Source organism: Trichomycterus rosablanca, chromosome 3, assembly GCF_030014385.1.
Source record: "Trichomycterus rosablanca isolate fTriRos1 chromosome 3, fTriRos1.hap1, whole genome shotgun sequence".
Classification (NCBI taxonomy): domain Eukaryota; kingdom Metazoa; phylum Chordata; class Actinopteri; order Siluriformes; family Trichomycteridae; genus Trichomycterus; species Trichomycterus rosablanca.
In genome coordinates this window covers 1,589,563-1,615,197 of record NC_085990.1, presented here as the reverse complement: position 1 = coordinate 1,615,197, position 25,635 = coordinate 1,589,563, and the positions used below count along the sequence as shown (strand labels likewise).

The 25,635-nt window shown below is 41.9% G+C and overlaps 2 protein-coding genes across 3 annotated transcripts in view; both read right to left on the bottom strand.

Moving 5' to 3' along the window:
- Positions 1 to 542: 542 nt before the first annotated feature.
- On the bottom strand, positions 543 to 20,786 carry gsdmeb (gasdermin Eb). Its single transcript, XM_062992381.1, has 10 exons — positions 20,662 to 20,786; positions 16,708 to 16,923; positions 12,646 to 12,838; positions 9,172 to 9,346; positions 8,487 to 8,604; positions 6,702 to 6,818; positions 3,102 to 3,229; positions 2,176 to 2,380; positions 2,005 to 2,078; positions 543 to 1,032 (listed from the first exon to the last, which is right to left on the bottom strand). Exons 2-10 carry the CDS (start codon positions 16,916 to 16,918, stop codon positions 790 to 792), a joined length of 1,464 nt encoding a protein of 487 aa, XP_062848451.1. The 5' UTR covers positions 16,919 to 16,923; positions 20,662 to 20,786; the 3' UTR covers positions 543 to 789.
- Positions 20,787 to 22,076: 1,290 nt separating this feature from the next.
- osbpl3b (oxysterol binding protein-like 3b) overlaps positions 22,077 to 25,635 on the bottom strand; it is a 57,144-nt gene continuing 53,585 nt past the window's right edge. For both annotated transcript variants that reach the window (XM_062992379.1, XM_062992380.1), the window contains one exon: positions 22,077 to 23,698. In XM_062992379.1, coding sequence (XP_062848449.1) covers positions 23,602 to 23,698 — 97 coding nt within the window. In that variant the 3' untranslated portion in view covers positions 22,077 to 23,601. The remainder of the gene's footprint in view (positions 23,699 to 25,635) is intronic.

The window sequence follows — 25,635 nt, the reverse complement described above, 5'->3', positions numbered from 1 at the left end:
GAGGAGCAACCAACGGAGTTCCTTCAAATGTTTAATCTGTATAAAGGTGTAATTATACGATTAACGTCGTTCATTTGTAAATTGGGGTGTCAGGGACAGTTTAACCGTTTTCGGTACACAGAGGGAGGCGTAGCCGGCGGGATAGCGTCGATTTGAACGGCCTGAGGCTGTGTTAGCTTAGTAAGCTAAAACTGCGTTGACGTACGTAATGTGCTCCAGGTCTTATTAGAATCCTCTCTACTGAGGCAGCTCACTAGGTTTTCACACAGACCCCATGTCTCCTGCTGGCTATAACGGCATGGCAGGTGGGCATGATCCTGCAACCCACACTCACTAGTTTTTAAAATATTTTCCTTACTCCAATATTCCAAAATATTGTAGCCGGGTCATAATCGACACTAGAAATCACAACCTCCAGATTCAGAAGCGATGATTAATAATGTTTATAATTTTATTACAAAGCCCTGCCAGGAAATGGCAGCATAAATATGAGAAAGGTCGCTGCAAAGTAATTATAATAAATGAATAAATAAATAAATAAATTAGCTGTAGTAATGGATTTATTAGAGGTCAAAATTCACATTTGACATAACAATGATTTACTGTCAATCACACTGGGACATCAGTTAACTTAAATTTATTTCTGAAAGATCTAAAAACGGGCGGAGCGACAATAAAAGCATGAATTATAAAGCAAATATTTACAATCTAAAATTATTTTACTGTATAAAATGGCTTACAAAAGCTTGTAAAAAAAGCTTATAGTGGCTTAAGCTTATAAAAATTCATTTATAACGTTTGAGACACAGGGGGCGCTAAAGAGGCCAGTCCACAGATCGCCACGCACAGGATGAGCGGCTGGTGGCCCTGCTGGCTGTCCACGTGAGCCTGGATCGAATCCCCGTCCCGGCGCAGGGTCACGCCAGACGAAGCGAAGAGCCGCCGCGCCCCGTCGTACGCCTCGTCTCCGGCCAACCGGGCCAGCGCGCCCTCCTTCACCGAGCACTTCCTGTTTCCTGTTACGTTCTGCACCTGTGGGGGCGACACGGAGAAGTCTGACCGACGTTCGTCTCTATACAAACACCGTTACTTTAATAAAAAGCAAATTTGTCATGTTCTGATTGTTTTATATGATTTTATTTGAAGATTTTAAACCATTAAAATGAATCAGTGAATCATGAATCAGTCGGGGAATGGGTGCGGGGGTTTACCGCACCACAACAGGTCACGTTTAAATAATGTGCTCCTCACTCTGCTCCCGAATGGAGCCCAAAATTAAAATCCTTTTTTTAATTTGAAGAATTTAAGCCATTTCTAAATTTTTCTCTCTTTATCTTCATCGTCCGCTGCTGAGGATCCCTGATTGCCTCCTACTATCCCGAGCGCACCCCTTCCGTGACTCGACACCCGCTAGAGAACCATAGCCGGGGGGGAAGGCTCTCGGCCTGCCCCAGCAGAGGGGCCTGCTGCTGGGGTGGCCGCTGTCTGGCCCGGGGTGGATTTCGGACTTCACTAAGGGGGAAAAGACCCAGGCGATATTCACCCAGAGAGACCACCACCAGAGCGGCAGGGCAGGCCCTAACTTTCGCCAGGCTCCCACATCCACCCAACGGGGCCTTCCATAGCGCGTCGGGGGGGCCCCTGCGTGGGTTGAGCGCCCCTTTCCCCGTTAAATTCCGCCAAAGTCCAAAATTCACCCCGGGGTCACCACCACCAGGGAGGCTGGGAAGGCCCTCACTCTCCCTGGGCAGGCCGGGTGAATCTTTGACCTCCAGCAAACTTTCGCCCGGCTCCCAAATTCCACCCTTCGAGGTAGTTGTAGCCTAGTGATTAAGGTACGGGACTAGCAATCAGAAGGTCGCTGGTTCAAGCCCCACCACTGCCAGGTTGCCACTGTTGGGCCCTTAAGCAAGGCCCTTAACCCTCAATTGCTTAGACTGTATACTGTCACAGTACTGTAAGTCGCTTTGGATAAAAGCGTCCGCTAAATGCAGTGACTCTTACCAGTAGGTGGAGTGCCTGTAGCGTGGACTCTTGACAGCAGGACTCCAGGGCAGACAGGGTTGAATCGCTCATCTCTACCAGACAAAAAAAGTATAGTTATAGATATATAACAGCGTCTACGTACATCAAGCGTATAATTATCACGGTGGTAACTGCGCTTTCCCAGCTCACCCTCTAATGCACTGGTGAGGACGCTGGTGGCGGTGAAGACAGACGGGTGGAGCCGTCGTTCAGACGTGACGCTCTCCGCCGGGGCGTGATCGCCGTCCTCGTTCTCTTGGAGCAGCTCCAGCGTCGTCTGCACGGCCTCCTTCAGCGAGGGGACTTTATCCAGAGCGCCGAGATCAGGCTGCTTACCCAGGCACAGATCCTCCAACTGAGGGGGGGGAGAGAGCGACACCGAGCCTGGGATAAACGCTGCCTGGTGTTCCTTATTTTTCCTAGTCCTGTCATTTGAATGCATTTCCCTCCCAATACAGTCGTATCCAATCATCTCATCCTATTTTATCTCTGCGCTGTACCAAGCGGATTCATACGGAGATCCGTAAAGCGCACGGAGAGTCGTGCACTGACCCCCATTACTCCCCGTCTCAGTGCAGCACCATCGATCAGCCAGCAGAGGTCGTAATTGCACGCTAAGCTTTTTAAATCTTCAATGCAGGCACTTCGAGCAGACAGCAGAGGGCGCAATTACACAGCAGCCGTAAAATCAGCACAGCGCTGCAACGAATCGCAATTAAAAAAGGTCGATGCGACTCTCCGTGCGCGATACGGATCCCCATAGGAATCCGAAAAAGGACAGGTCAGCTTCTGCACACGTTAGTTACGACCCTCCTCGATCATGAAAAGAAAGCTGTAGCCTAGCGGTCAAGGTACTCGTCTACTTATCGAAAGGACGCCGGTTCAAGTCCCAACCGCTGCCAGGATGCCACTGTTGGGCCCTTGAGCAAGGCTCTTAACACTCAATTGCTTAGAGAAAATACACTCACAGTACTGTAAGTCTGCTAAATGCCAAAAACGTAAATGTAATGTAAATGGGAACTGGATACGACTAGATTAGGAGGAAAACTGAGGGGAATTTCATTCTACTGACTTACCGCGAGGTCCAGCGCACCGATGGCCGCTCTGTCCTTCAGGAGGAGGGTGAGTTGGCGGAGAAGAGCCGAACGTGTGCTGACCGGGAGGCCTGACAGCACCTCGAAATGCTCCTGCAGTTTCTCCAGCTCTGACAGGAAGGAACGAGAGGCGAATACAAAATTAACGAAAACGGTGCCGATCTGGTCCCACTGTGGTTCACAAAATGAAAAGTAAAGTAAACCTCACTTCATAAACCACAGGGCACCGATATGACCTTTTCCAAAACGTGGCACAGAGTTAAAAAGCAAGTTATTACTTAGATATGCACATTTTTAAACAAGAAAATGTTTTTCAATAAAAAATAAGGCAAAACAAGGCGAGTTTATTTGTGTTGCACCTTTCAAACACAGTGGCAATTCAAAGTGCTTCACATTAGGAAAAATTAACAGCATTAAAACATTCCTGAGATCTAGAACCTCAAATAAAATGTAGATAAACGCCTATATAGAGTTGTTAACAGTTTCCCATCTTTCTTTCAGCCAGTTATTTAAAATGAGAAGTCTGTTCACATGATCTGGTAACAGTGAGTGACGATCTTTACCTGTTCGTAACTCAGGTACTAATATCTAGATGCAACACGTATAACGTCATGTCGACCCACATCGCTAACTATGTTAAAGCATCTACAGCAGGGGTCACCAACCCGGGGGGACCGCAGGGACCACGCGAGTCGCCCGCAGGGCATGTTCTAAAATAGCACTAGTGACTATAGAGCTCTGTCAAAACACTGTATTTGTGTTGCTGTTCTTTTTGAATCAATAACACTTGCACCGATGTAGATCTGAAAATGACAAAACACTGAATATAAAATTTTAAAAACAAAAACGTTGGATGTTTATATGAGCTCTCGTCTGGTCTGGGTGCGGAGTTTTATATCCTGCACATAACGCCGAGACGAGCAAGTTACGCGAAAGAGAAAAGCGAAAGAGAACTTAATATTTTCACAATGATCGGGAGGAAAAGTGAGACGGCAGAGAGCGGCACAATGTGGATAGAGGCTTCAGTCAGTACGTGTCACAAAACCGTCCATTTAAATCGTAGCTTTTTAAAAAAATCTTACTTAACTGATGATTTGTACAAACATGGGACAGGGTTCATGATTTGTGAGTACAAACGGGACATGATTGGAAGATGTGACTGTTAATGATTTCCTTAAAATGCTACAGAAGTCATTTGTGGGGAAAAAATGGTTTGATTTTGGTCAAAATGCTACAAATGTGCTCATTCATATAAAACTGTCAAGAACAACATTTACAAAAATATCAGAGATGTGAGATGTGATCGCTCTGACTTTCAAATATTGAAACTGATTAAGATTAACAGAAATAAATAATGTTACATGTTTAAATTAGGGCTGTCAAACGATTAAAATTTTTAATCGCGATTAATCTCAGAATTTCATATAGTTAATCGCGATTAATCGCATTAAAAAAAATCTGTATAAATGTTATAGAAAACAAGGATTTTTAAGTGAAATGTTACAATTAAAATGGTGAACACATTTTATGCTAAATGTACTAATGTTAAAAACTGCTGGGACAAGAGAAAACTGTAAGGGAGTTTTATTCACTCACATACTAGGCAGTAAATGTCAGATTGTAGGTTAGAATTTCTCTATCAGCAAACATTGTAGATCAGCGGTGCTTTAGGTGGGATAAGGCGTAGTTATTGTATCAGACTTGTCTGTGGTTGTATCGTGACGATGGTTTGATGGACGTTTCTACACGAAGTGAGTGTGTTTTGACCCTTTGGGGCTTCCATAGTTCATGAACTAACGTGCTCGACTCAGCTTTCCGGTATTCGGTACAGAAGAAGAAGTTAATTAAGTGTAATAAAGTGTTCTGCTCCCGACAACTTGTGAATATAGCGTGTATTTATTTCTTTATTAAGCAAGTACATCACTACGACGATCGGTTACATTATGTTAACAAACCGCAAATGAAAAACGGTGGCAAGTCCGACATTAAAACGTTTGTTCTACCAGTCAAGTGTCAACATGAACTAGAATCTGCGTTAACGGCACTATTTTTTTTAATCGCGTTAAATTGAGGTCGCGTTAATGCGTTATTATCGCGTTAACTTCGACAGCCCTAGTTTAAATATACGTGTGTTTTCTGCCATGGTAAATAATGGTTAATAATTATTGGAATGATTAACATGGGATCAGACTCTTCACATATATGAATATTTATTATTATTTTTTTTTTTATTAATCATAATATTATCATTAAGGGTGAACCATGCAACGTTATGGTATTCAGGAAGTTTGTATCCTACAAGTAGCCCTCTGTTTCGAAAAGGTTGGTGACCCCTGATCTACAGTCTATTGTGATCCATTGAACACCAGTGTTTGTAATGTTCCATGTACAGTTCATGAGCTTTCCATCCAAATGACCACAGTGATGCATGTTTAAAGTGGCACAAACAGCCCAATAAAAATCGTTTAATTAAAAATATTATTCTCGATTAATTTTAATGCATTAATCACGCTAATTAACGCAGTTAATGACAGCCATAATATATATATATATACACCGATCAGCCATAACATTAAAACCACCTCCTTGTTTCTACACTCACTGTCCATTTTATCAGCTCTACTTACCATATAGAAGCACTTTGTAGTTCTACAATTACTGACTGTAGTCCATCTGCTTCTCAATGGTCAGGACCCCCACAGAGCAGGTATTATTTAGGTGGTGGATGATTCTCAGCACTGCAGTGACACTGACATGGTGGTGGTGTGTTAGTGTGTGTTGTGCTGGTATGAGTGGATCAGACACAGCAGCGCTGCTGGAGTTTTTAAACACCTCACTGTCACTGCTGGACTGAGAATAGTCCACCAACCAAAAAAACATCCAGACAACAGCGCCCCGTGGGCAGCGCCCTGTGCCCACTGATGAAGGTCTAGAAGATGAGCGACTCAAACGGCAGCAACAGATGAGCGATCGTCTCTGACTTTACATCTACAAGGTGGACCGACTAGGTAGGAGTGTCTAATAGAGTGGACAGTGAGTGGACACGGCGTTTAAAAACTCCAGCAGCGCTGCTGTGTCTGATTTACTCATACCAGCACAACACACACTAACACACCACCACCATGTCAGTGTCACTGCAGTGCTGAGAATCATCCACCACCTAAATAATACCTGCTCTGTGGGGGTCCTGTGGGGGTCCTTAAAGTATGTAAAGAAACAGATGGACTACAGTCAGTAATTGTAGAACTACAAAGTGCTTCTATATGGTAAGTGGAGCTGATGGTGTATTGGAACTTCTACACGTCCAAAATTCCAGTCCAGGGTTCTAAGAAATTTAAGGTTACAGGATGAAACTGATTTTATTTATTTTACTGTAAAGTTGGATTATTTTATTTTTTACTTAAACATCTGATTCCGCTGGGAGCCACAAGGGGGCAACAAACACGCCGCCTCCTGTCCTGCAGTAATAGTGCTGTGGTATTAGTATTCCTGTACTGGTATTCTGGACAAAAAAAAAGCGAAATAAAAATGCTTTCAGTCTGTGGTTGTCTACGTTACGCACTACATTCCGCTGGTCATTACCGTTCTGTAGCTGTCGGAGTGGCGGTTCTGGTGGAGCGCCGTACAGCAGAGCCGCGCTCGCGTTGACCGGCCCGTCCACCTCGAAGCCGCCGTTGGAACCCGACAGCAGACACAGTTCTGGGAAAACAAAACCGTACCGTGGTTAGAACTAAATCAGCACGATTTTCTAGTTCGAAGACGATTATGGCCCCATAAAAGTGGAGTTCACTGCACTGATGAGACCGACTACACTGTATTTGGACCCTGACCATGAGCTTCTCAGACGCCCCATTTAAAAAAGAACAAATAGTTTTGAAATAGAGTGACCTCGGGTACGCCAGGGTTTTTAAACCCTGAGTCACGACCCATCGAAGAGGTGAAAAAAAAGGGTCGCAGAGAAAAATTCTAATTAAATAAACTTGTATGCACATGTCCGCCCCCTTGTGGAGGCTTTATGTCACACCATTAAGATGCATCGTTTGTGTTGCCTGGGTTGTGTAAATAACAGACAAAATGTGAGTCACTTGAAAACCCTGCTCTGCACCACTTTTCACTTAAATGTGTCTGTGGGAATTTGTGCCAATTCAGTCAAAAGACAAATTGTAACGCTTGTAAGGCTGGGAGCTGATTGATCAGTCGATGTTCCGGTTTATTCCAGAGCTGTTGAGCGGGGCCGAGGTCAAAGCACTGTGCAGGAACGGGAGAGGGCCTTCCCCAAACTGTTGCTTCAAAATACTTAACGCATTTAATTTCCTCTATATAACTGATTTATTACAGCTGTTAACCAGAGATGGGGACTCGAGTCTGAGTCGCATGTAAGTGGCACACACAGAGACTTCAGACTCGACTCGGAGTCGTTTCAAATCATGACTCGGACTCGACTCGTGACTCGTGGACAACAAAAGTCATCATTCTGATCGTGTCATTTTCTGCTCTCTAATAATAATAATAATAATAATAATAATCATAATCATAATAACCGTCTGAACCCACAACACATGCAATGTGTAAATGTTCCAGCAGCTTCCGGTGTAGTGATGAAGCGTCGCTCCCTACTTAAAATGGTGGAATACCCTACGTAGTGCACTTCACAGGAACGACCGGGGTGAATGGAACGCTCCTACAGAATCGGTGCTGATGGTTGTAAGATGCTTTCTGAACCAATCAGAGCTTCTGATTGTAATTGTTAGTAAGAAATGCTGTTATCTGCATTTATTCAGTTTGCGTCACACAGATGACGTGGTAATGAAACGCTCGATCGGCTTTCTAACCACTTCCTGTTTTGCTTCACCACCGGGAAAAGTTTGGAGGTTTTTAATTATAAGCACATTTACAAAATAACGGATTCTGTTCCTAATGGGACGCACGCTTATAAATGTAATAGCATCTGGAAGAACAGAAGCTAAGGTAAGCAGCGGTTATGATTGTTTTTGCTGTGTTTGGGATTTTGGCCGCCGGGCCGTGATTTATCGAGCGCTTTTGTTCCGTAATGAAAACAAAACGTATCAGTTGAAGCTTTTAACTGGAACCTTCTTGTTACAGAAATTACATTCATTTACACAATGAGGAGGAAAGTAAAGACACGAAGTAAAACGGCTAAATACACTCGCTAATCTGTTGTTGTTTTTATCTGAACTCACAGATTATTTCTTTATTTCTACGCTACATTTATAATATATGTTTTGTGTTTATTATATTGACTCCTGACTCGACTCGGACTCGTATTTTGTGACTTGTGAACGTCTCTGCCGTTAACTGTGGTACATGATGTACTCTGAGACACAGCCGAAGGAAAAACGGTCTCACCGAAATGTCCGGTGTTCTTCACGCTGAGCTCGATGAGACAGTAAGCGAGGGCCGTCTTGGCCGGGATCTCTAGGCAGACGTTGCTTTCAGAATGATGGCTGCCGTTCTTCACCGACACCTACAGAGAAGCGAACACACTTATAGTAAAACATACGGTCGGAAGTATTGGGACGCCCCTTCTAATGATCAAATTCATGTTGCTAACAGGTGTAATAAATCACTTATATAAAGGGAATCATATGTGTTCTTTGCAGCAGCAGTTTAGTGAAGGCCTGCTCTATAAAGACATGAAGAAAACAGAGAACAGAGACCCTGACCTCAGCCACAGTCAACAGCTCTGGGATGAACCGGAACATGCATGGTCAGGCGTCCAAATACTTTTGGTCATATGGTGTATATGGAGCCTGTAACGTTCTCAAATGGTAACCAAAACAGGTCACATGACCACATGGTCGGGGCTCTGTGCAGGACACTGGAGCTCGCTCATGCTGGAACATAAAGGACCTTCCCTGAACTGTTGCTGCAAAGTCAGAAGCACATCATTTCCTTCATATGACTGATTCATTACACCTGTTAGAATCACAATAACTGTGAATTCAGTAATCAGAAGGGGCGTCCCGATACTTTTGCACATACACTGTACGCTGTAGAACAGCTGAGGCTGAGCAGTATGACGTGGAATGACCTGGATCTTCTTGGGCACAGTAAGCCCCAGGAAGGCGGCGCAGCTGGCGCCCCCCTGCACCTCCTCGGTGATGCTGCAGGTCTGCGTGGTGACGATGCGCTCCTTCACCAGGGCGAAGACCTCGTGCCGCCTCGCCAGCGTCTGCCTCACCAGAGAGTGCTGCAAATCCAGACGTCTACAGAGGAAATACACAAATACTTTTGTGTCCCCAGTACTGATCATTGTATTCATTATGTAGATTTTAAACAATACAGTTTCTAAACATCGTACTGAAATAATGAACACTTTCAAATACTAAACACAATGTTTTGATGTTTTCTAACCCATCTTTGGTCATCTTTACGCACAGCACAGTTCTTCTCTTGAGCTTTAGATCACAGTCTGGTGTATATAATATTTTTATTTAATAATAATAATATTTATAATAGTAAAATAATAAAAAAACCTAAATAAAAATACTTATAATAAAAAATAATAATAAACAAATATTAAATAATTTAATAATACTATTTATAACAAAATAATAATAAAAAAAACATTTATAATAATAAAATAATAACAAAAAAATAATAAATAATAGTAATATTTTTATTTAATAATAATTATATTCATAATAATAAAAAGAAAAAGTAATAATAACATCTATAATTATAAAATAATAATAATTAAATAATTAAAGTAATATTTATAGTTATTAATAATAATAATAATAATAATAGTAATATTTAATTATAATAATACCATTTATAATAATAAAATAATAATAATAATAAAAAACACTGCGAATGAGATACGGGAGCCAGAGGGGGGCTTGGTGCAGACTCTGGTGTTTTGTATGGTCGTCTTTTCGCACCGCAGTTCTTCTCTTGAGCTTTAGATCACAGTCTGGTGGCCAAACATTCACCAACAGGACCGGTCACAAGCACATTATGTAACCCTTGACTTTGGAGAAGGCACAGAAGTTCCACGTTACATTTATGTACATTTTGTTCCGCCGGCGCTGCCTTATACATCCACTGCTGCAACAGAACTGACAAAAAGCTGCCGAATTGGTTTAGCAAGAGCTTAAGTATAAAGTCTCCAAATGTTTAGGGTGAAATGAAGTAACCCGACTGTTTAGGATTGTTCTGAAAAGTCATTTCAAGCTGAAGTCGCGTGCAAGGGCGTTTCGAAATAAGTGAAACTGCTCCGTTTATCTGCCACCAGCTCCAGTTCTGCTCTAGCCGTGCGTGTGATAAACAGAACATGTGAAGGGCTGATAACGCTGGCAGTAACACAGGGCAGACTGGCACTGTGTGATATTCGGGTGCCGTGGGGCTTCAGCAGCAGCCATTTCAGGTTCACAATGAAGTCAAAATATAAAAAGCTGCTTTTAAAAGAGCTCTGGGCTCGCTGTGGAAAGGCACAAGGGTTTGGAGTCAGAATATACTCTTCCATGACCGGGTCATCCCTCTAAACTGGAAGACCGGGTGACCAAAACAAACAGTGAGAAACCCAAAATACCCCATAAGCTAATGATCTTAACGTTATGTTTTAATGGTGTTTCTCTGGAACTGGAAACTGGGTTATTATTTAATAATAATAACATTTATAATGATAAAATAATTTAAAAATATGTATAATACTATTTATTAGAGATGTACCGATCGGGGTTTTTGGCACCGATTCCGATCTCCTTTCAGGGATATCGGCCGACAGCCGATTCCGATAGGGGGGGGGTGTTGCAAATTTAGCAGTAAATAAAGTACATCAAACAATAATTTTTTTTACCCACAGGAGACATATTTAATTAGTCTAACTGACCACACACACATGCAGGTTTAATGTTATCCAGTTCAGTCTGAAAAAACCTTAAAAAGAGCCTCACAGTGAAGATAAACCGGAGCAGCACGTGTGTGTGTGTGTGTGTGTGTGTGTGTGTGTGTGTGTGTGTGTGTTTGTGCCTTTAAGAGAAATGATCTGTTCACTGTATCGCTTAAAGTGATTCACGAGTCAATTCATTTTATGTGAAGCGTAAGTTTCTCTTCTCAGTTATCTCTCCGTGTTTACTGTTATTAATTAAATGTCGTGGTTTTAAATAAACACCAGCTACTACAGAACATTCTGTGTGACTCTCTTACATTAAAAAGCTTCATTACACCGCTATTACCACAGATCTGTAACCGAGTCAGACTCGTTCCGTCTAAGCAGCTAAAAGTTTTCTGATGATCCTAAAAGTTCAGCAGATGATCCTGAACTAACGAATTTGGTAATGAATAAACTTTTGCCTCTGATTGGCTCTGTAACGTTTTCTGTTCTCATCTACATCACAAGTAAGAACCGCTTACGATTTACCAAAGTGAACCAGGAGTTTATATAACGTGCTGATAGAATCCACTCAGATGTGACCGGGTTGAATTATCTTTTTAAAGTAAATATTACAATCAGCAAAATTACATCGTATGTATGATGCACAACGTTAATGATGTTATTTTAGGTCGTGAAGAGCTTTCACGATGGTTTCTGTACGATGGTTGATGAATGGTGATGTGATGGTTGGTGCTTCGTAGCTCAAAGTCTGGATCGATCCACTGAGCTGTTAACTTAACGTGATCTTTTATATATCACACGATCGGATCGGCTACTTTTAGGAAATATCGGCCGATCGCCGATAGCATATTTTGATAAAAAATCGGCCGATACCGATTCATAGCCGATCGATCGTTCCATCTCTACTATTTATGTTTAATAATATTTATATTTAATAATAATAATAACATTTATATTTAGTAATAATAATAATAATAATAATAATATTTATAATAATAAATTAATAAAAATAACAACTAAATAATATTTATAATAAAATAATAATAAACAAATAATAAATAATAATAGAAATAGTTATTCGTTATTCCTTAATTAAAACAAACAGCAACTCAGTCGTTCACGTCACTGTGGAGGAATTTCGGCTCCCACTTATAGGCAATTACGTCTACTAAAGACGGATCTGCCGGTTATAAATATAGTCTCACATGCTGTTTCAGCCTGGACTGTAAATGATTGACCAGTCTGTTCAACACAGACACAGAAAGTACAAAAGTACAGAATGTGTTTGTCTATTATTATGACTTACACATGATTTAACCACATTTTATGAGTAAATGAAGCATAAATGTGAGTTATTCTGTCGTCGCTGCTGTCACACCCAACCTCGAGGATCGAGGAGGTCAGAGACTGCCACGCCCTCTCTGTCACACTGCAGCTAATCGCTTCTTTTCATCTGATCGAAGCCGGGATTCAGCCACTATTTTGAAATAGTGGCCGAGCTAAAAAAAATCCAGTCTTTCATGCTGTGTTCAGAAATACATCAGAAATAGCAGAAAAATTCTGCCAGCGAAGGCACGTGCACTTTCACTTCCACATGTCCACACTCACCCAACAGTCCTGCTTCCATAAGGACCCGATTATTTTCTCCCTTGTTCACTTACGTACCTGGTTTTGGTATCACGCAGCACCTTCTGAACGTCCATCTCCTGCTTCTTGAGGTTTCCGAACGAGGAGGCCAGTTTGGAGGAACCTTTTCCCTCCAGGTTCACGTTCCCGGGGCCGATTCCAGCCTCGGCTGCTCCACTCGTGTTGTTTTCTAACGTGCTCTTGTACTTCAGAAAGTCCGTCTCGATCATACCTGTGAAGGGAATCGACGGGCTGTACGTCAGGCTGATTGTGGACCCAAATATAGTGTCTGAACAGAATCAAAACCAAAAGAAGCCAAAATCAATTAATATGAACCACAATACACAGTGATTTGAAAGGGAAAGGAGAAAGGAACCCAACTGCATGAGGCGGGTTTGGATACCAAGCTAAGGCTCGTCAGAAATGAGCGCTCTACACGCTTGCAACACGTTTACAGGGGACGAATGTGATTGGATCCCAAAGACACTAATCGGTTTGCAAGAAACAAATAGAAATAATTACAAATAATTAAACTAAATTTAAGCGAGGCGAGAGCACTAAGACAGAACTGCAACCCCAGCTACTCAATCCACCAATGTGCCGCAACACAATTGCACACCAGCGCTTTGAGACAATGAGAATCACTGATCCTTTTATTATTAAATATTATTATTTAAGAGAGCTCACTGTAAAGGAAGTAAGATGGCAGGAGAACACTACAGCTGCCCATAACAGGGTCAACTATTACAATATGAGGTTGAGTTTGGGGTGTTAAAACTGACTGGTTTGAAAAGCTAACACAACCTAACCGGCATAGGGTAATTTGAAACAAATACCCTCAGTTATATTCCAAAATGTAGTAGAAAACTGACTAACAGAAGATTAGAGGCTATTATAAGACAATATTTAGGGCAGCGGTGTTTAAACTACTACGTTTTTGCAGCACGTTACCATTTCGGAAACGACCCGTGACTTATTTTGGCATTAAAATTAAAAATTGGCTAGATATTAAGTAGTTTTAAAAACAAAAATACAGCGGTACCTTAAAACTCAATGTCAGTCGGTTCTGGGAGCGGCGTCGAGTTTTAAAGACGTTGAGTTTTAAGGTATTTTTTCCCATAAGGATGTTTGGGGAACCTGTTAATGCGTCCATGGTCCCGTAGAGCTGCAGATATTTTAGTCTCATGTAAAATAATGAGGTTGTTTTTGACACTTAAACACTGAAAATAACACAAATATAATATAAACACACTAAACTACAATTATAAACTGTTAAAAATCAATAAAATGACAATAAAAGCTGCACTTTAGCTTCACTTTTTTATTGTTTCCTGACGCTTCTTAATGGTGGAGATGTTTGAACTCGGAATACTGTATTCCATTAATACATCCACACATTATCTTTTGCGAGGCTTTTTAACCAGAAGCGTTTGAGACTCTGGGAGAAGCTGATTCTGATTCTCACCGTTTCTCAGAAGCTGGAGCTGTAACACAAGTTTAAAAGTGAAACAGTGAGGAGAATCCAGATAAACACAGATACACGTGGAGCTGTAACCCTGGATCTGACGCTTATTCCACACTGATGCAGATTCGGCTCATATTAAAAGCATTTTGATGATGTTTTACCGCTCAAACCGATTGCTGAACAAAGCGACTGGTTATTGTTAATTTGAAATTAAATAAATACTTTTTTTTTTTTAAAGAAACTGAACACATTGAGTTTAAGGGTACAAATGTAAAAGTTTTAAAGATGTTGACTTTAGGGGACGTTGAGTTACAAGGTACCGCTGTACTGTTTTGAACCCTGGGTGTCGCTTTTGCATAAAATCAATATAGAATCTAGATCTTTCAGGAACGTTAACCTACATAACACCTACACGTACGTGAACGTTCAAGAGCTGCTCTAAATAAAACTAGACAGCGAATGCAGAAGATTTTAGGAGTGTTGGGAGTTCAGAGGGAGGTGGGTATGCTTCATGTGAAGAAATATAATCATCTTCACATTAGGGTGATAAACTGAGTTAAATCTTTAAGTTTACACGACACTATCATAGACAGATCGTAAAGCACGTCACTCTAACAGAGAGGAAGTGTAGCTGTCCGTAATCAGTAGGTCTATTACACTGTATTTTATTTGAGTTATTACAGAGAGTCTGTGGTCCGTGTTTGCTCTTTTTTTTTTTTTTTACTTCTAACGGATGCTACTATAGTACTGAGACAGAAAAAGCCACGGCGGCATGTTCACTACGACCACATGCGCAAAAACGCATGTAAGCAGTTTCACTTCATCCTAAAAAAGGATATGGTGATACGACGGTAGCTGCGAGCTGAGAGTTCCCACATGATGTGAGGCTAACGAATAACTGCACACTTCACACTGCATGAATGAGTTTATAACTGTAGAACTGAGCTATATAAACTGTCCCAGTTACCTGTCCCAGTTATCGAGTCATGAGTCAATATAATAAACACAAAACATACACTGCCTGGCCAAAAAAAAAAGGTCACACACACTAACATTTGATTGGAGCGCCTTTAGCTTTGATTACGGCACGCATTCGCTGTGGCATCGTTTCCACGAGCTTCTGCAACGTCACAACATTTATTTCTGTCCGGAGTTGCATGAATTTTCCCCCCAAGATCTTGTATTGATGATGGGAGATTTGGACCCCTGCACAAAGTCTTCTCCAGCACATCCCAAAGATTCTCAATGGGGTTCAGGTCTGGACTCTGTGGTGGACGATCCATGTGTGAGAATGACGTCTCATCCTCCCTGAAGCTCTCTTCCACAATTTGAGCCCGATGAACCCTGGCATTGTCATCTTGGAATATGCCCGTGCCATCAGGGAAGAAAAAATTGGGCACATAACGTTGCTGAACCTAGACCCTGACCGACTGCAGCGACCCCGGATCATAGCACCGCCCCCACAGGCTTGTACGGCAGGCACTAGGCATGATGGGTGCATCACTTCAGCCGCCTCTCTTCTTACCCTGATGCGCCCGTCACTCTGGAACAGGGTAAATCTGGACTCATCAGACCACATGACCTTCTTCCATCGCTCCAGAGTCCAATCTTTATGCTCCCTAGCAAATTGAAGCCGTTCTTGCCGGTCAGCCTCACTGACGAGTGGTTTTCTTAAGGCTACACAGCTGTTTAGTCCCAATCCCTTGAGTTCCCTTCACACTGTGCGTGTGGAAATGCTCTTACTGTCACTATTAAACATCCCTGAGTTCTACTGGAGTTTTTCTATCATCTGATCTCACCAAACGTTTAAGTGATCGCCGATCATTCAAGATATTTTTCCGACCACATTGCTTCCTGGAAGATGATTTGCCCCCCCCCCCCCCCCCTTAATAATGCGTTGGACAGTACTTAACCCCATTTTAGTCATTTCAGCTTCTCCTTAGATGTTTTCTCTTCTTGATGCAGGACAATAATTCGACCCTTCTGAAACAGATGAACATCTTTTCCACGACCACAGGACATGTCTTTCCACATGGTTGTTTAACAAATGAGAAGCTACTCACTGCATCAGTTAGGGTTAAATAACTTGTTGCCAGCTGAAACATAATCACCCATGCAGTAATTATCCAATGGGAGGCTCTTACCTATCTGCTTAGTTAAATCCAGGTGGTGACCTTTCTTTTGGCCAAGCAGAGTACATTATATATATATATAAATAATTGTCACACGTAACTAATGTTAACACATGCTGACGCTAGAGACTCTTGTGGTTTCAGAATCATTTGAAATGAGTCAGAGTCGAGTCTGCAGTCGCTGTGTGTGCGCGAGTCCCCATCTCTGGTGGTTGATAGTTATACGTATTATTGCACTCTGCTCTTTACTGAACGCTGTATACATCACTACACTGTTTACATCACTGTTTAAATCTGTATTATTTATTTATTTTAACATGAATGCACTGCAGCAGTGAACTCAGGTTTGTTTTTACTGCGCAGTACCGCTCATGAAGCTCTGGCTTATTTGTTTATAATATCAAATAACGCTAAATCTAATCTAATCGACATCTGGAACGTGTTCATGGCCTCAGGTGGAAAGCTCAGACCCGTCGGTGGTTTGGTGCGAGAGCAGCCGAGTACCTGGATCGACCGGCTCGTCCCCGAGCAGGATGTGGTTGAGGCTGAAGTCTGACGGCAGGTATTTAGGTCGCTGCCAGAACCAGTAGCGGTTGCGCTTGATGACGAGCGAGAGGAGGGTCAAGTTATCCGATTCGTTCAGCCGGGACACCGGAATCAAACATCCGTCCGGATCGATCTCGCTCACGAATTTACTGGTGGCCTTGGCGAACATCTTCACTGCAAGATAAAGACACTGAATTATTATTTTTTTTCATATATTATATAAATATGTTCACCAACCACAAAATAGAAGAAAATTAGAATTATATGGAAATGGGAGGTTGAGTTAGAAGGAGAAAAACTGACTGGTTTGAAAAAAGCCACAGCCACCCACAGTTATTAGGGATGTCCCGATCCGATCTCAAAGATCGGGATCGGGGCCGATCAAGGCATTTTTTAACTGATCGGAATCGGCTTTACTAAACCCGATCCTAATCCCGATCTTTTGTTTTACGTCAGCATGTCCGCTGTGTGGAAATACTTTAAATTGGAAAGTGAAACGAGTCCAGCAGCGACGTGTAACGTCTGCACTGCGAGCGTTTCACGAGGCGGTGGGAGCAGAGCTGCGTTCATTACTGTAGAATTTTACCGTTTATATGGTGTGTGAGTCGAGGATCACTCCGGTTTACTAAACAACGTAGTGATGCACTCGTTTAATAAAGAAATAAATACACGCTATATTCACATATTGTCGGGAGCAGAACACTTTATTAACTTCTTCTGTTACGGTACCGAATAGCCGACAGTTGAGTCAAGCACGCTATTCCATGCACTATGGAAGCCCCAAAGGGTCAGAACACACTCACTTCGCATAGAAACGTCCATCAAACCATCGTCACAATACAAGCACTTTAAGAACTGGCTTTCCTTCATAACAAAAAAGCCTGTCCATTTTATTTTGGTATTCAGGTTTTACTGTAATGCTGTTAAGTAACTTTTTTTCTTATATTCAAGTTAAGCTGCTACACAGATTTCTGTTCATGTTCAGTGCATCACTGCATTAAACAGATTTTTTTTTTCTTCGAATGTAAAGTTTAAAGTAAAACTGTAATTATCTCAATCACTTTGATTGATTTTGTAAAAATATAAAACATTAAGCCAATAGTTTGGATGCAGCATTTTTCCCTTCAGCACTGCAGAGCTATTCAGGTGTTAAACATGTACACTGGATTAATGTGAATAACTGTGATGTAGTTGAAGTGTGCACTGTGTGAACAGTATTATCCAGTTCTTATCTAGACAATATCTAGAAAATACAAGTATGACAAGTATTGAGACTCGGTATCGGATCGGGATCAAAATTAATAATCGGGATCGGTATCGGGAACAAAAAAACGTGATCGGGACATCCCTAACAGTTATATTTCAAAATGTAATGGAAAACTTTCTTAAAAGATTGGAAACGTAATGTAAGACAATATTTAGGGCTGAAGAAAGTTAGTATTACAGCTAGTTTAGCTTTTATGACCGAGTGATTGTTATTATGCAAGTATTTATATATTACAAACTTATTATGCTAATTTTCAAACAAGAACACCAGTTATAACAGTTTAATAATAAAAATACAGTAAAGGATTTTAACGTCATGTTTTACACTTAGGTTACACTCATGACAGGAACGGTAGTTACACATTACACACGGTTCATCACTTCTCAAGTTTATATCACACACAGTCATGGACAATTCAGTATCTCCAATTCACCTCACTTGCTTGTTTTTGGACTGTGGGAATAAACCGGAGCACCCGCAGGAAACCCACGCAGACACGGGGAGAACATGCAAACTCCACGCAGAAGGGACCCGGACCGACCCCACCTGGGGATCGAACCCAGGACCTTCTTGCTGTGAGGCGACAGCGCTACCCCACTTAGCCACCGTGACGCCCGTGTACATGAGTGAGAGGCTTTACTTTGCCGGGTGGCTCGCTTTGTTCTCGCCTTTTTTTGGTGTTCTAGTGCTTAGTTCTGCTGCTCCAGTAGCCACCAAATTTCACATTGTTCATTTTACTGTTGATTATATGTGCATGTTTACATGTGGAACTACCTGTTTCACAATTTACACATAGTACTGTTTTTATTTGCACAGCTTTAAATTGCACAGTGTCTGTAACTGCACCTTTGGGCTCCCCCCTTTTTAGTTTTTGTTCTGTTAGATGTTTAATATTCTTATTTTTTTTTATAATTATATTCTATTTTCTGTTTTTATATATTATTTAGATTTTATATCCTAATTTTTATTCTTTCCTACCTCATTGTAATGTCGTTGTGTGATGTTTGTAATAATTGTAATTGATGCTGCTACACCGCAATTTCCCTTCGGGGATCAATAAAGTAAATCAATCAAAAATGTTGAGCACTTTTGTGGACCGTGTTGTTTTTGTATATTTTTGCACCCCATTTAGGCATTTTACGGACCAGTGCTACCTCCCTTTTAGTCCAATAAATCAAGGTTTCACTGTATCTAAATACAGTTTGGATTGCTTGTAATGTTGTAGGTCTTTCAGTGGATGTTGGCTTTGCTTGTAAATTAACTAAACAAAACTGAACAAATTAGGACTTAAATGCAAATACAATGTAAACAATGAGGAAAAAATTGTGCTGACTCTTTTTTAGGGCAACAGACAGGTCAACTGGTGGAGCTAGTATATGATGCTCTGTCACGCTTCATCTTTCCAACATTAATGGTCACTGTGCAGCGCAGTGGGTAGATGGACCTGGATTTGGGGCAACCAGGGTCCTTCCTGTTCTCCCCTTGTGTCCGAGTGGGTTTCCTCCGGGTGCTCCGGTTACCTCCCACAAATCCAAAGACATGCAGTCAGGCTGAATAGAAATACTGGAAAAGATACGACCCTAAATCTAGCAGTTAAGGCACTGGATTAATAATCATAAGGTTGCTGGTTCAAACCCCACCACTGCCAGGTTGCCACTGTTGCTTAACCCTGTATAAAAGCTTTGGATGAAAGCGTCCACTAAATGATGAAAATGTAAATGTAATGTAATGTAAGTGTGTGTGTGTGTGTCCAGTGATAGACAGACATGTCTTGGGTGTATCCTGCCAGACCCACGCGACCCTGACCAGGATAAATAAGTGGTAAAACAGACAAAAAATAAATGAATAAATGTCATTGTCAGAAATGTCTATTAAAACTAAGGAAATGAGCATATTATGGTGGCACTTTTGAAGCTGCAGAGTTTTTAATTTAAAGTGTTTTAAACACGTAGGTCCGGTCATCAAGTCTAGGCACGGTCTGTGAGGAGTTTTGTATGTTCTCCCCGTGTCCGTGTTCAGGTGAATGGGATACTCTAAACTGCCCTGCGTACCCTAATCTGGATAAATGTGTAGGTTAAGTAAACATAATGGACTGAATTACACATTTTTTAATGATTTATTTGTATTTATTTGTATTTATCTGTATATGGTTGGATGTATGGAAGTAATGTACTTTCTGGACTTTGGAATGCAAAAATACAAACAAAAACATGCGTTCACAAAGGATAAATTGCAAATATAATGATGTGTGTTGTATTTATTATATTTTTTGGAATATAAATATAATTTTGTAGAGTTTTTGTGCTTCACTGAGGGTGTTTGGTCCGAACAACGGATTAGTGTTTACACATGAACCCACAGGCTGCGTCTTTAGGTAGCACAGAGCTGATGATGTTTTACTACTTTTAAATTACAATTATTCACCACTGGGACTTTATTTCATATCTTAGTAGATATTTAAAGTTAATTAAGTCATTATTTCATGTATTTATGTGAAGCTATTTCACTACAGCGTGAACAAAAGCAGCGATGCGATGTGACGCGTTATGGCTTCCCGCCAAAACACCCGCTTCGCTTTGTATCATTGGTCACTCAACAACAACAACAACATTAGCATTAGCAGCAGAAAGCCGCCATGTTCTTACCGTATCGTCGCGGTGAACAGATTATTCGACACAAGCATCCGCGGTTCCTTCCAGCCTGAACTCGCTCTTCTCTCTCTTCGGAGAGTCCTGGGCAGGGTTGCCAGGTCCAGCCAAAATAAAAAAAATCCTGCCCATAGTCAGTCTAAAACCCGCCCTTAAAACTAGCTCAAACAAGCCCGAAATCTGAGGTGTCACAGACATGTGAAGAAAAGACCAACAATGTCCGAATAACGTCCAGTGTAGTGTTCTTAAATCTTCTGTTAATCCAAATTAACACATTTTGCAAATACTGGATAAAGATGGACCGCCAGGACAAATGTAATTCATCGCTCCAACACTGCTCGACCAGTATTGTCCCATATTTCCAACTTTTCATAGCCAGAAGGTCCTGGGTTCAATTCCCAGTCGCCCCGGGTCCTTAGTTTCCGTGTGGAGTTTGCATGACCTTCCCGTGTCTGTGTTGGTTTCCTCCGGATGCTCTGGTTTTCTCCCATGGTCCAAAACATGCAGTCAGATTGAAAGGAGATACTCTGCCATGCAGCCACTGTTGGGCCCTTGAGCAAGGCCCTTAATTAACCCTGTGCTCAAGAATTTCGTTGTACTGCACACCTGTATATGTACTTGTTATATCAGCCATAACATTAAAACCACCTCCTTGTTTCTATACATTCACTGACCATTTTATCAGCTCCGCTTACCATATAGAAGCACTTTGTAGTTCTACAATTACTGACTGTACTCCATCTGTTTCTCTGCATGCTTTGTTACCCCCTTTCACGCTGTTCTTCAATGGTCAGGACCCCCACAGGACCACCACAGAGCAGGTATTATTTAGGTGGTGGATGATTCTCAGCACTGCGGTGACACTGACATGGTGCTGGTGTGTTAGTGTGTGTTGTGCTGGTATGAGTGGATCAGACACAGCAGCGCTGCTGGAGTTTTTAAACCCCTCACTGTCACTCCTGGACTGAGAATAGTCCACCAACCAAAAACATCCAGCCAACAGCGCCCCGTGGGCAGCGTCCTGTGACCACTGATGAAGGTCTAGAAGATGACAGACTCAAACAGCAGCAATAGATGAGCGATCGTCTCTGACTTTACATCTACAAGGTGGACCGACTAGGTAGGAGTGTCTAATAGAGTGGACAGTGAGTGGACACGGTATTTAAACTCCAGCAGCGCTGCTGTGTCTGATCCACTCATACCAGCACAACACACACTAACACACCACCACCATGTCAGTGTCACTGCAGTGCTGAGAGTGATCCACCACCTAAATAATACCTGCTCTATGGTGGTCCTGTGGGGGTCCTGACCATTGAAGAACAGGGTGAAAGGGGGCTAACACCAGAAAGACTGAATTTGACTTCTCTTCTTTCCATTCCACTCGTATAAAAAAATAATCCAGACTCGTCTTAAATATGATGGTTTATTGAAAGAGAAGATCTCAGCAGCCGTCAATGAACGTTCCTCCAACCACCACCACCACCACCACTGCTTTATTCCACTTTATCTTTAGGAAGAACTGGATCCACATAGGTTACAGACCAAAAACAAATCAAAACAACAGAAATACGAGACACCCAGATGCAGTGTGGTGAGAATTCAGTCAAACCGGACTGGAAGCAAGGCCGTGTGGTTTGTTTTAGTTTTTAATACGTCCCTCAATGCAGTCAATAGTTTAATACAGTTATGAAGTACTGATACATGATTATAGAGTGTAATAGAGTGAGAAGGAATAAAGCAGATTTGACATAGCAGTTCCCCCTTTGGCTGCAAGACGGGGTTATAGATAAAAGGGATTAAAGCTGAACTTTTTATCTGATAATAAAACACATTTAAAAGAAATTAATTATAATAATGCGCGGGTGCTCGGGTGGCGCAGCGGTAAGGTATGCTAGCCCACTACTGCTGGGCCCTATAAGGACGATGATTGATTCGTTCTAAGAAGAGAGGGCCATAGGGATTCCTCATGACTGCTGCAATTACGACCTCTGCTGGCAGATCAATGGCACTGCACCAAGAGACAGAGACTGGGGATAATGGAGATCAGTGCATGACTCTCCCCATATAAACCTGTCTGGTGCAGGTAAAAAGAAGCGGTCGGTACTGCACACATGTCGGAGGGGGCATCATGTGTTAGTCACGACCCTCCTTGGTCAGGAGTAGAGGTGGAATATGATTGGGGAATTGGATATGACTAGCTTTCTAATTTGATAGAAGTGGTCTCAGAACAAAAGTGGTCATTTAATGCTTTGGTAAAGATGAATATTAAGCAAAGTTTGGACACAAATCACAAATCTCCTCCTGCTATCTTAGAAGTTTGTGCCTTTGTGTGATCTGTTATATTTTGTGTGCTTATATTTTACCTCGCTGGCGGAGGATCGTTTGCATTTGAGGCCATATAGAAATCCACCAGATGTATGGGTGGTGTGCCAAAAAGTGTTTATATCTCCACTGATGTTATATGTACCCATTAAATGACACAGGAGGTAGACAATATAACACTGACAAGACAAAAGTACGTGCATAAACATGATGATGTGGACAGAAACGCACACACTGGCCGCCTGCAGTACCAGACTGCACCACACGGTGTCACTATGCAACAATATAGACGTCAGTATTTTCAAGCCAGTAAAATGACAAACTGGACCATGTTTGCATATTTGTAGACATTCAACAGCTGCATAACCACACTTTAAAGTATATTTGAAGCATATTAAGGCATTTCAAATGGAATATCGGGTGAGTAATGACGAACGGACGCTTCAGTTGACAGCAGCAACAGGGCACAATCGTGTGGTCCATTTCAGTCCAGTTTCCTCCAGGTAATCAGGCAGGACATATCCTCTGGTCAGATTTGGTTTGCCACCTCTCACTCAGCTCTGTGCGTTTTCTTCATACTGAGTCTGTGAGTGAGCGCCGGTCAGTTAGACTTCACCAAAGCACCGGACAGTCCAGATTACTGAAGTCGGGATCTTTTCTCAGCTCCCAGTACGTGTTGTTACTGACCCATGTGTCGTCCTCTGATTTCCTGTTCCAATCAAACCAACAGTAGTTTGGTTAAGCAATGATTAGCCTCTAAAACATCAACAATATACACAGATGAGGCATAACATTAAAACCACTTCCTTGTTTCTACACTCACTGTCCATTTTATCAGCTTCACTTACCATATAGAAGCACTTTGTCGTTCTACAATTACTGACTGTAGTCCATTCTTGCTGTTCTTCAATGGTCAGGACCCCCACAGGACCCCCACAGAGCAGGTATTATTTAGGTGGTGGATGATTCTCAGCACTGCAGTGACACTGACATGGTGGTGGTGTGTTAGTGTGTGTTGTGCTGGTATGAGTGGATCAGACACAGCAGCGCTGCTGGAGTTTTTAAACACCTCACTGTCACTGCTGGACTGAGAATCGTCCACCAACCAAAAATATTCAGCCAACAGCGCCCCGTGGGCAGCGTCCTGTGACCACTGATGAAGATCTAGAAGATGACCGACTCAAACAGCAGCAATAGATGAGCGATCGTCTCTGACTTTACATCTACAAGGTGGAACAACTAGGTAGGAGTGTCTAATAGAGTGGACAGTGAGTGGACACAGTATTTAAAAACTCCAGCAGCACTGCTGCGTCTGATCCACTCATACCAGCACAACACACACTAACACACCACCACCATGTCAGTGTCACTGCACTGCTGAGAATCATCCACCACCTAAATAATACCTGCTCTGTGGTGGTCCTGTGGGGGTCCTGACCATTGAAGAACAGCATGTAGAGAAACAGATGGACTACAGTCAGTAATTGTAGAACTACAAAGTGCTTCTATATGGTAAGTGGAGCTGATAAAATGGACAGTGAGTGTAGAAACAAGGAGGTGGTTTTAATGTTATGGCTGATTGGTGTGTATCCACTATGCGGACAAAAGTATTGGGACACCATTTCTAATTTCTGGATTTGTGTGTTTCAGCCACAATAATTGGCAAGTATAATGAATTATAAATATATGAAGGAAATTACATGCTTCCAACTTTGCAGCAACAGTTTAGGGAAGGCCCTTTCCTGTTCCATCATGAGCAAGCTCTATAAAGACATGAAAAACCAAGAAAATCCAGCAGCCTGACCTCAGTCCCACTCAACAGCTCTGGAATGAACTGGGACACCAACTGATCATCAGAACCCAGCCGTACAAACGCTGTCATTTTTGACTGAATGGGCACAAATTCCCATACACAGATCTACTTTTAAGTCTTGTGAGAAGCCTTCCGAGTGTTGTTATGGCTAAAAAGATCACATGAAGGTCTCATTGTTTTTGAAATGGGACGTCCAACAAGCTCGTGTTCAGGTGTCTCAATACTTTTGGCAATAAAATGTATATATTCTACACTATAATTTAGGAGGAATCCATAGATAATATACTGAACAATGATTAAGCATTGTTATAAATCAGTTATATAAATAAAATGATGTGCTTCTAACTTTGCAGCAACAGTTTCCTGTTCCAGCATGAGCGAGTGGTTTTGGAATGAACTGGAACATCAACTGAGGCTTACAGACTTCAGAAGGAGAAGGTTTAACAGGAATACACGAGCACTAAAGCTCCGTAATTAGGAAGTATAGGAATAATAGATTAATACAGTTATGAAGTACTGATACATAATTATAGAGTGTAATAGAGTGAGAAGGAATAAACAGATTTGACATAGCACTCCCCCCTCTGGCTGGAAGACGGGGTTATAGATAAAAGGGATTAAAGCTGAACTTTTATCTGATAATAAAATACATTTAAAATAAATAAATTATAATATTGCGCAGGTGCTCGGGTGGCGCAGCGGTAAGGTATGCTAGCCCACTACTGCTGAGATCTGGGGACTCAGGGTCCTTCAAGGACAATAGAGAGGGCCATAGGGATTCCTCATGACTGCTGCAATTACGACCTCTGCTGGCAGATCGATGGCACTGCACC

Excerpts from the sequence above, each read along its gene's own strand:
- gsdmeb (XM_062992381.1), bottom strand. The coding sequence starts at position 16,918 with ATGTTCGCCAAGGCCACCAGTAAATTCGTGAGCGAGATCGATCCGGAC. Across the intron at positions 9,347-12,645 it reads CTGCGTGATACCAAAACCAG|ACGTCTGGATTTGCAGCACT; the intron begins GTACGTAAGTGA and ends TTTCCTCTGTAG. Across the intron at positions 8,605-9,171 it reads CTGTGCCCAAGAAGATCCAG|GTGTCGGTGAAGAACGGCAG; the intron begins GTCATTCCACGT and ends GCTTCTCTGTAG.